At 35.3% G+C, this 12,297-nt stretch overlaps 1 protein-coding gene across 3 annotated transcripts in view; it reads left to right on the forward strand.

Moving 5' to 3' along the window:
• Window positions 1–12,297, forward strand: part of LOC150074950 (isobutyryl-CoA dehydrogenase, mitochondrial-like) — a 163,071-nt gene that overhangs the window by 91,315 nt on the left and 59,459 nt on the right. For all 3 annotated transcript variants that reach the window (XM_090389128.1, XM_090389127.1, XM_090389129.1), the window contains exon 6: window positions 2,131–2,266. In XM_090389128.1, the coding sequence (XP_090245254.1) occupies window positions 2,131–2,266 (136 nt within the window). The remainder of the gene's footprint in view (window positions 1–2,130; window positions 2,267–12,297) is intronic.

The raw sequence follows: 12,297 nt of genomic DNA on the forward strand, positions 1-12,297 counted from the left end.
TCCACTAGCGGGAGGGGTGACAGTGTCGCATTGCCCAGGAACCAGGTATCCCATGAATTCTGTCCTTTCAGTGTATAAGCTTGCTTTCTTGTATCATATGCCTCTACAACTGCTAATGTTAACTGTCTGAAAGAAAACCTTTAATCCAGCCTAGCTCCTCTCTAAGGTGTCTGATTAATAGAGCTTGACATATTATTATGTTTCAAGCTCTGTATCCATATATTCATATCTATCTTCATATAGGTATGCCTTGCGGACCTTTGCAAGTGAGTTTTGGCATTTGACTTTTGGCATTTGACTTCTTCAAAAACTGTGCAAAAAATGTCTTGTCTTGTCCATCTTTATCATTATCCCTCCTCTTCCTCCTCTAGAAACCTTTCTTCTGCTACTGTTTTTAATTCAGCCCCACCAAATGTATAAATTATTTTTGTTGCACTTCTCCAAGTGTGAGATATTGCATTTTTCTGTATTAAAACATAGCTGCTGCTTTTCTGAACCATTCTTGAAGCCCACTGAAGATATCCTGAAGTAATGTTACTTGATGATCGTTAACCACTTTTCCAATCTTTACATCATTAGCAAATTTTGAACTTACTTCCTCTATCCCTTCGTTGATGTCATTTTAAAAAAATCATAAAGAATAGTGGTCCCAGAATCAACTCCTGGAGACACTGCTAATATTAGTCTTTTTTACATATAAAAATAAAAACTGTTCAAGTTTTAAAAATACAAACTTTTACTAGTAATTACCCAAGATTAGTATATTACTGTTTTAAAAAAAAAAAAAAAAAACTGATTTAGAATTTGTAACTCTTCAAAGGAAGGGTTACAAATTCTAAAATACTTTTGTAATATAAGATATCATTGAAAATTAAGTTAATTACAGCACATCTTGCATGAGTGAGTCATTGACACTACTGCTTTGTTAAAGATCATACAGTTTTCTTATTGTATACAAAATTAAAGTTATTCAAAATTCTAGTTGAATATTTGGCTAAGGTAAAGAAAGTCAACACGAGAACGACGAGAAACGTCGGATAACTTAAGCGGAAAATTAGTTTCCCAACACTGGACTCTAGCGCTGCTCGCTCAGTAAACAGACGGTAGGTATTATAGGTCTGGAGCTGAAATTGAGAAGGATATACTGATTGACAGGTAGACATGGCAAACGATGAAATGATTGGTGGTGGGCGCGATATACAACAAGCTACTGTGTAGTCATTGGTTGGTATTATAATGTGTATTTATGAGTAAAGAACGGTGCATAATAGTTTTGTGATGAATGGTAAACAGGTAATAGTAGCGATGAATCTTTTAAAGATGGAAGAAATTTGTAAGGAAAATAAAATGTTGGTTGATTTTTTGATGACAACTAAATTAATAAAAGTTTCGTTCTGTTCATTTTTATGTTCTTCGTTATGTTTTTTTTTTTTTTTTTTTCATTATTAAAAGCAGATTTTTGGAGTTCATGAGTGTTTTTACTATACTATTGATTTAGGTTTAGTTACAAAATAAGGAAAAGGTTTCTTTATTTTTCCTTTTATTTCATAACCTGACCTTAAAAATAAAAGTATAGTGATAAAAAATTAATATTTTGTTAATAAACAATTTATGCACTAGTCCACCCATGATTCTAAAGAAAAAAGGTTATGTTACCCCCCTCCATTTCAGGAGGGGTTCAAGCTCCCATGGGATTCAAGTGGAGGTAACCTGAGTTACCTCCACTTGTATCCCATGGGATACAGTCAGGAGGTAACCTAAGTTACCATTAGTGCTTCTGTGTGCTACTAAAGTGATACTAAACCGATGTTATTGTGGGTTGTGTTCGTGCACATCATTTGCCACTTCTACCTGTAAATCAATATATCGCTCTTGACTTTGCTCCAGACCGATAACACCTACCATCTGTTTACCAAGTGAGCAGCGTTAGAGTGCGGTATTGGGAAAATAATTTTCCGCGTAAGTTATCTGACATTTCTCGTTGTTCTCGTGTTGGCTTTCTTTACCTTCACCGAATATTTTCTTAGAAAAGTTTCTAAATATGGAAATAAAAATGAAATGTTTTAATTTTTACTAATCATATGTAAGAAAATATGATTTGTATTATGGCAGAAATGATGTTTTGCATAGGTTGGATGGAATTCACAGCCAACTAGAGCTGTCATATTTGAAGACTGTAAAGTGCCAATTGCTCATAGATTAGGCAATGAAGGAGATGGCTTCACCATTGCTATGAAGGGTCTAAATGGTGGCCGTGTAAATATTGGTAAGTTTAATTTTGGTTTTCTCTTTGAGAAGTGTAAACTTGTCTTCAGTGAAAAAAAGGAAAAAGAATGTAATAAGAATGTAATAATAATGTAATTCACTACTTGTAATCAAACTATCTTTATTAAATGTAATTACAGTTCTGAACAGTAACAATAGAGAATTTAGTCATAACCATTTGACTGTGGTAAGTAAACTGAGAACAACTAGGAACAAGGGGAGGATAACCCTTCCTAGCTTTCCTTATTCCCTGACCTTCATTCCCATCCCATATGTGTATATATATATATATATATATATATATATATATATATATCTAGCCAGCCACTGCTACCACTAGTATGACTGCTTTCCAGTCCTATCCCAGGAAGACCAGCACCAATTTCCTCACTGACAACAGCAATTCCCTTGTACCCTTCATCATTCTACAATTCTTCTGCATCAGACCAAACCCTCCAGAATGTTTGTCCCAACAAAAAGTCAACCCATTGTCAAGGCTATACAAGTGAGCTTGGTGCCTCCTTAGCCAGGTGGACAGGAGCAGCAGTGCGTAACACACGCTTCTTGATTAGACCGGCGTTCGAGCCCGTGGCCACCAAATACGGAGGATGCGGAGAGGTCATGACCACCGTGTATCCCCGAAGCAATATGGCCTTAGTTGTTAATGCTCCTGAAAACCAAATAACAAACAAGTGAGCTTATTGGTTTTTTTTTTTTTTTTTCCATTATCTCATTATTTGTCCCAATAGAAGATCCTGAATAAGCGATCATAATGTCTAAATTCTCTGTTATCATTTAGATCTATAAATTTAATTATTATACGTAAAGAAGTATTTCTCTTCTATTTAGTGAACTTGTGTGATTCAGTTATTCCTTGCAGTTTTCACATCAGAAGGAAAACAAAAGAGTATTTCCTAAAAATGAGATAATCTTTCTTTTCAGTATCATCAAAATTATCTGAAAGCTGGTTTTTTTTTTTTTTTTTATAGCCTAAATAGTGATTTAAATTTTATCATAAAATATTTTATTTTCCCGTTAAAGTAAAACTCTAATTCCTTATTATTTTAATGTATTTAGAATAAAACACAGTGTGGCAGTTGGTTTGTCACCTTGTGTATCATTAATTAATCTGAACTGCAATGTAACATAAGTAATCCGGAATAATATTTTTATTTTGTGTTGACCAAGGTGTAAGATGTTTTAACCTCATTTAGAACAGCCAACGCTCCCAATTTAAATAAATAATCTTTATTTTGCTTGATATGTATCATAAGTAACCTGAAAATAATTAAATTAAATTAAATTAAATAAAGTAAAATCAGCAAATAACAAAACTTGAAGTGTTTAGAGCACCACAAAATCTATTGGATGGAATGAGATGCTGATCTTAAAGTTAAAATCATATACTCATTCATGTGGTGGATGTTTACCATGAAGGACTTGGAAGCATCACTGTTTCCAGTGTGGATCTTGGAAGAATACCTTGTTCATGTGAGATCCATGCCACCATCATTACTTGAACTGGTATAAATATATTTATTGGAGAAGGAGGTTCCTATTACTGAAGTAGATTTTAAGTGATGTGTTCAGAATAAAACAGTGAAATGGGGTATTTTCTCTTCATTCTGTAAGTTGTTGAATCTTTTGATGTCTTAAAAAATTTACTGCATTAATCAGTTTCTTTTCAATTTGCAGAGGTCTTTCAGTTAATCATAATTTGTTGGGGGAAGAGTGATAACTCGGGATAGCTCTTCGTATCATTTGAAAACTTACCTGCAAAATCCAACTAGTTGGGATTCAGAGTGTAAAACCTGTCTGCTTACCTGTTTTGTATGTATCCTTTTTCCTTACAGCTCAACTAATGGGGGTTTTTTTCATCAATGTTGATTTTTCTGTTGAAGATTAGTGATAGTATTAGTAGTGGCAAATGATGCAAGAAAGCAAGTTTTTATATGGCATCAGCCAGAAAAAAAACTTCTTATATCACCTATCTATCTCCTCTAAGAATTTGTCTAGTTCTTCCTAAAAATTATCCAAACTACCTGCTTCCAGCATACTAGGCAGAAGGAAGGTCGTTCCAGCAATCAACTGCCTGTTGGCTGAAGGCAAATTTCCACATCTACAGCCTGCAATCATCTTCCTGAATTTAAATTTATGTCACCTCATGTTTGCATGAGTAAGAGGAAGGATACCATCAGCATTTTGCTTACACACTCCATTCAAAGCCTTAAACACCTCACTCACAATTTGTTTCAGGTACCTGGTTTACAGATGCTGCAATTTGCAGAACTGATGTCCTTCTTGGTAAGAGTACTCCTTTCTTGTTACCCCTTTGTTCTCCCTTACCAATCTCATTGGCCGACCGGGCTAGCCGAGTGGGTAAAGTACCTGCCCGGCAACCCAAAGGTCGCGGGTTCGATTCCCGCCTCGGGCTTGGATCAAAGTACTGTAAAAACCTTGGGAGGTGCAATATGGCCACAGAAGCCGATGCGCCAACAACTACCAAATCAAAATCAAAAAAAACCAATCTCATTACACTTCTCTGCATCCCATTCTAACATACCCACATCCTTTCTAAAACGAGGCTTCCAGACTGATATGCAGTACTCCAGATGCGGTCTAACCATTGCTTTACATAATGGTATAACAACCTTCATATCTCTGCTGGAAAATTCCTGTGTATCATTAAAAAAAAGCCCCATGAGCTGTCATAGGAGCCTGACTTCGCTGTTCAGAGAACTTCATGTCTAATTGCAGTTAGACTTCATGTCTAACTACTTCTGGGTATTTTTTGTTCTCCACGACCCTGAATGTGGTACCTCATGGTTGGTATGTTATTTTGGGATTGTTTCTACCAATATTGCATTTGTTAATATTAACTTAAATTGCCACTTCTTGGCCCATCTGCCTAATTTTTCTAGATCTTATTGCAGTAACTTATATTGATCATCTGCAAGCAGATATTAAGCCTGGTATGCCTTCATCAATATCATTGATAAATAGTGAAAACAACAATGGGTTCTAGCACTGAACCCTAGGGAACTCTGGGGTATGCCACTAATAACATTAGACCAAGAAGAGAAGTGCCCACTGATAACTAACCACTCTGTCTTCTTGCATTCAACCATCTCTCATAGCAGTAACTTGCTCCTAATGACAAAATTACAGTAATAAAAGCTTTTGTGAAATCTAAGTACAGGTAGTTCCCACTTTACAGGTTTTTGCTTTATGAATTCCTGAGTTTACGAGTTCTTTTTTTCAAGTATCAACAGAATCGAAAATATGAACATTAATTGCAATAAATAAATGCCAAACATTCATAAATACAGCATTTCAAACTATGTGCGTAGCTATACAATACATTACTACTGTGCATGCGTTTATTTGTTCAGGTAGAGATAAGGAGAGAAGTCCAACTCTTAAAGAATTTGAAAAAAAATCCATATTTTAGATGCAATCAAAATAACAAAATGAGTCTGGGACAAAATTAGAGAGAAGAACATGGTGTCTGGAATAAACTCTGTCATCATTTTATTGATAATTTTGAAGGATTTCAAGAATGAAGAGGGTGTACAAAATGAAATAGAAGCAGTCATTAATATTGCTAACCAATTGCAGCTTGAAGTCTCTAAAACTAAGTCTCTCCTCCTCCTCCCCTTGAAACGGCAAAATGTGAAGAAGCTGAGGGAAAAGAAGATTTAACAGATGAAATTCCTGATCATTCCTTTACTCTCAAGGGGCTTGATGAAGCTTTTCAACACATAGAAAAAGCAATTGAGATTTTCGAGTCATAAGATTCAAATTTTGAGCGCATTAGAAAAGTTGCTACAGATTTTAAAAAATGCTTATGCATGCTATTGTGAAATTTCTAAAGAAAAGAGAAGACTGTCTTGGAAAAACATTTCTGAAGAAGAAAACTACTCCTCATGCTTCTAACAAACCCACGAGTGTTCAGCCAACAATGAGTGAAGAACCATCAACGAGTGTGCATTTTAGTCGATGATGATGATGAAGAATATCTACAGGGTGTCTCAAAAATATTGGTACAAACGTTTAGGGGAGGTCGGTAACATCTAAAGGAATGTGAATCGCATAGGAACCCATAACCAGAAACGTCACCATAAGTCTGTACACGGCACTGTTCATCAGTTCGGGAGAGGGAAAATTTCTGGTTTACTCATTCAAGCAGTAGTCGCCGCACGAAGAACATGCATTGATATACGAACTGTGAGCTGGCAGACATGCACCTAGTGTATGGATTAGCAGAGGGCCCACACGGTGTGTGCCCCCATGCGGCACAACATCGCTTCGCAATAATTGTGTGGGCAGGTATGGTCGGTGGCTGCTTAGTCGGCCCATACCTGTTACCATCCCGCATGAACTCCGCTAAATATTGGATCTTTCTTGAACAAGTTCTACCAGGGTTACGTGACGATGTTCCGGCAAATGTGAGACGCAACATTTGGTTTCAACATGACGGGGCGCCTGCCCATTATGGAAGGTGTGTTCGTGACCATTTGAACAGGCATTTTGGGCATCGATGGATTGGCTGTGGTGGACCCATTGTCTGGCTCCCACGCTCACCTGATTTATTGAGCCTTATTTTCTTTCTGTGGAGGGCCCTCAAATCTATCGTGTATGAATCGCCTGTGGAGACGGAAATGGATCTCATGGCGAGACTTGTCTGCGTTGCTGCTACTGTCAAAGAAACTCCAGGTGTGTTCGACCGTGTCCGTCAATCCATGCTGCATCGGTGTTAGGCATGCATCGCGTCTCATGGTGGAACCTTCGAGCATCTGTTGTAACATCATGAAATGCATCCATCTCATACTCCATTGTTAATATTATGTCAAATAAATGTTTGCCACTAATTACTGTCTTGTGTCATTTCTGCTTCTTGTGCCTCTGCTACTACTTTCCTGTGACGTTTCCGGTTATGGGTTCCTATGCGATTCGCATTCCTTTAGATGTTACCTACCTCCCCTAAACGTTTGTACCAATATTTTTGAGACACCCTGTATATTGCAATCAGTGAAAATCATTGAAAAATTTTACATGTATGCCTGATGCAAAGAATAAACATTCTTTAACATTTGTATGACAAATAATTTCTTTATTATTATAATTTGTTTGATTTTAAAGGCTATTTCTTTGGATAAATAGATCGTTGTTGAGAATGCAACCACTGTTTTTAACATTGTCTATGGGTAAAAAATTCCCACTTTACGAGCTTGCGCTAGGAACGAATTAACTTGTGAAGTCAGGAACTACCTGTATATGATGTCATAATTATTTTTTTGAATATAGTTCCTTTGTTGCTGTATCCAGTGACAATATTGTGTGTCCATATTGGTCAGATATGAATGCCACTTAACAAATCCATTCTGTGGCTGCATTCCTCTCTAGATTATTTCTTTAACTAGTGACTTCATTATTTTCTCTGGAGCAGAAGTCACACTAATAGGATTGTAATTGTTCACTTCACCCTTTAATTTTCCTCTTATGAATAGGAGAGCATATCTCCAATCTATAGAATCCTCTCCTGAATCCAAGGATAGGATGTTCTCATAATTATGGCCAAAGGCTTGCTTACCTCTTTAAAGTACTGCTCTTAATATAATTATATGGATCCCATCAGATACAGGTGCCTTGTTTACTTTTAGCTTCATCAGTTTCTCTTCCACCTTTTTATCACTTAGCTCTCTGTAGCTAAGTGATTTTGTGTTATATAATTTGTTTAGCTACTAATTTTCCTTTAGCCAGCAAGTTGATTGCTAGAACAAACTTCCATCTGTTGCTGTAGAAGCTGATAGCTTAAATAAATTCAAGGAAGAACTGGACAAACTTTTGGAGCGAATGAATAGGTGAATGGGTAATGTGTGGTGTTTTTTTTTTTGCTGATGCTGTATGAACTTGCTTTCTTGCATCATATGCCATTACTAATGCTAATTGAGAACCTTTCCACTTGTAGAAGTTGTTTTTGCTTAAAGCAATAGCTGAGTCATGGGGATCCACCATGTTCTTGAATGGGGTATAATACTTACTTTTCTTGACACTGCATAAGATGCCACTAGATTTAATCATTTTATCATGATACCCACTTCTAGTACTGTTTCACACTGTTCAAGTGCATTTTACAGGATCTCTTTGATGGTACGCTTTTGGATATCAAGGTACTTATATGTGGTACTTCTCTGAATATCAAGGAATTTTTGAGGATATTACTTTCTTCATTTCATTGTGGATTGAAATTCAGAGGTTTGATTGGAATGTCTAATGCAGTGTTTCTCAACCTGTTTGCTGCAGCACATTGGTGTGTCGCAGAAAATGCAAATAAAAAAAATTAATAAATCTAATATTTATAATAAAAATTAATTCAAATAAAAAATTTGTTTATTTACTCCTTGCCAATCCAAGTTCCTTCTGGCAGTCAATGTAATGTAACGTTTAATTCCTAGTACTAGATCTGTTCACTTTTATTCATCTTTTGATTCCTAGTACTGGTGCCTCCGTAGCCAGGTGGAAAGGAGCAGCAGTGCGTAGCACATGCTTCTTGATTAGACCAGGGTTCAAGCCTGTCACCACCAAATACGGAGGATGCAGAAAGGTCAGGGAATGACCACCGCATATCCTGGAGCAATATGGCCTTAGTTGCTAATGCTCCTAAAAACCAAATAACAACAACAACGATTCCTAGTACTAGAATTGTTCACCTTTATTCGGTGCCATTCTTATCACTTGAGGGTCTCTCCGAGGCACCCGCAGTGCATTTTGCAGTTGCATATACTGTATGTGCATAAAGTATAGGACTACGAATTGAGTACAACTTGTAAGCAGCATAGTAAGAAATTTCCTTTGTATTTTAAAAGTACTTTTTATTTTTATCTCTAAATCTTCATATTCATTTAATTCCTATAGAACAGGTATTTTCAATTAACTGTATTAGTTTCTAGAAGTAACTTTAATTATTTTAGAAATTATTAGCAATGGATAAATATTTAGTGAAAGAAAATCGGAAGAGGGAACTTATTTTCGAAGTAATGAATAATTATTTACAAGAGTGTTGGCATTTGTACCGACAATGCTCCCGCGATGACAGGAGCACTAAAAGGATTTGTAAACTTAGTAAAATGACACAATTCAAATATTATTCAACACACTGTTTCATACACAGAGAAGTTCTAGTAGCGAAGACAGTTGTACCTGATTTAAAACTTGTACTTGATAAAGCAGTTAAAGCAGTCAATTATATTAAAACTAGCCCACAAAAAATATGTATTTTTGGAAAATTATGCGAGGAACTGGAGTCTGATCATTTTTCTTTAAACATGCATACTGAGGTTCGGTGGCTATCGAAAGGAAATGTGCTTGTGTACGAGTTGTGTGAGGAAATGCTCATAATTTTTTCGCTGGAACAATCAAAATTTTGTGATTATTTAAGTGATGAAATTTGGTGCTGTAAATTAGCTTTTCTAGCAGATTTATTTGTGCAGCTAAATAAATTCAATTCAGTATGGAAGGCTCAGAGGGAAATTTACTCACTTCTATTGACAAGTTGCTTGCTTTTAAAGAAAAGTTGAGTGTATGGAAAAAATATGTAAATGAAAAAATTTAGAAATGTTTCCCTTGACTGCCAAAACGAATTACACTAAAATAATTAATGTAATAAGCGAAACATTACAGCTGTTAAAAACAAAAATTGAGCATTACTTCCCATCCCTTGATACCAAAAATATTTGTGGGTAAGACCCATTCACAACCAGAAACCTTCCAATGTTAGAACTTAATCTGCAAGAGGAAGAAGAATTGGCTGAGATTCGTAGTGACCAGTCGCTGGAAATTCACTTTAATAACACTAATATTAGCAAATTTTGAATCAAAATTCAAAATGAATTTCCGAAAAGGCAATTAGAATTTTATTGCCGTTTTTCACTTTCTACATGTGTGAAACAGGGTTTTTCTGCTTTAAACGAGATTAAACAGACAGACAGACAGACAGAGAGAGAGAGAGAGACTAAAGTCAGTAGAAGAGGTTCTGAGAGTAAGCCTATCCATAAAAATCCTCATATTAAAAAACTGTGCCTCCCATCAAACCCAACTATCTCACTGATTAAAATGTTATAATTGTATATTTTTTGTTTTTATTTAATTGTGTTAATTTTTTTTATGTTTTTTTTTTAAATTTCACATATGTTCTTTTAAATAATTTCCTTTCTTTTAAATTTCATGCAATTCATGTATGTTCAAAAAAGAGATATATATTAAAAGCATTTAAGGCAAATAATAAGTGTATTATTAAATATACCCAACAGAAATAACTGCCAGTTTGTGAATATATATATAGATATGTATTATAACCATACAAATAAATTAGAATAAGTTAAAAATAAAATATAAAATATTGCTGGCAGTATGGCAAAACAAGAGCGAAAATAGTCCAGATTAAACTTAAGAATCAAGCCAAAAAGGGAGGGAAGAGAGGGGTAACAAGAGTAAAAATATTGCATCAGAAAATCTCTAAGATAATTTAGAACATCTAATTATAAGAATAATAAATAATAATTCATTAAATTTTGAAAGCCAATTACAATAGAAATTTAATGGCGCCCCCTCTGGCAGGCACCAGGTCCAAATTTATGTGAAATATCACCAACAGATCTAGACCACTACAGTAAAATAAAACAAAAATAAACCAAAAATGACCATTGCGCCCCATCTCAACAGAGGACCATAAGGCCAATAATGGTCAGGGAATCGCTGCATTTTGATTGCTAGATAAATCGCCACAAAAGCAAGTCGATTGAAAGATCAGTCCACCACCCAATCCCCAGATCGAACTGCCAATGCAGAGGACTTGAATAGCGGTGGTCCTGATGCAGCAAAAAGTAAAAATAGAACAGATATGAGCACACCAGTGCAAAGCCACACTACTAAAAAAAGTAAACTTAACCAGTTTATATAGACGAAAAATGAACTATGGATGGTAGCACAGGCGCAGCGTTAGCAAAGATATGTATTATATATATATTATAATATATATATGTATTATATATAATTATGTTATATATATATATATATATATATATATATATATATATATATATATATATATATATATATATGTATTACTAATTCAAATCATTAAATTATAGGTGAAAACCTCACGAGCAGTACTGTTAATCTCTCAACACTCAATTGCGAATGATTATAATATGAATTTACCCCCCCCCCCGTGTATTGTCATAAATGAATCAAGTTAAAATAACTATTAATTAATATAAGCATGTATTCAACTCTCATATCACGTCAAGGGAATCGGAAAGAATCACGGAAAGACGGCGGCCACCAACCTCCAAAAACCAACCAACACCACATGCCATCATGAGAATTGAAAAACAATTGTTGCGAAATTCTAAAAATGATGACAAATTAATTGTGGTGTTGGTTGGTTTTCGGAGGTTGGTGGCCGCAGTCTTTCCGTGATTCTTTCCGATTCCCTTGACGTGATATGAGAGTTGAATACATGCTTATATTAATTAATAGTTATTTTAACTTGATTCATTTATGACAATACACGGGGGGGGGGGGGTAAATTCATATTATAATCATTCGCAATTGAGTGTTCAGAGATTAACAGTCCTACTCAAAGGTATGAAGTTTTCACTTATAATTTAAGGTTACGGTCAGTCCTCGCATAACACGAACAAATTCGCTGATGCACGATTTGCTTTTGTGTTTACAAGAAATGGCAGTCGAACGCGGAATCACCCCAACCGAACGCAACACGATAAGAATGAAGAGAAGATTCTGAAAACGTATTTATGTGTTTTATATCAGTGAAGGGGAAACACATTTCACCATAATAACATAAAAACCAACACAATTCCAGCTATCGGTATAATTGCAAATGCAATTAGATTGAATTTACTACCAGTTTATAACAGATTCCACTAGCAGAAACGCAACTGGAAATTGTTTTTGTTGTTTTATGGTAGTAACCCCTAGAAATGTGCTTTAGTAAAATGTGAGGTG

This window comes from Mastigoproctus giganteus, chromosome 14, assembly GCF_048544385.1.
Source record: "Mastigoproctus giganteus isolate SK-2022 chromosome 14, ASM4854438v1, whole genome shotgun sequence".
Taxonomy (NCBI): Eukaryota; Metazoa; Arthropoda; class Arachnida; order Uropygi; family Thelyphonidae; genus Mastigoproctus; species Mastigoproctus giganteus.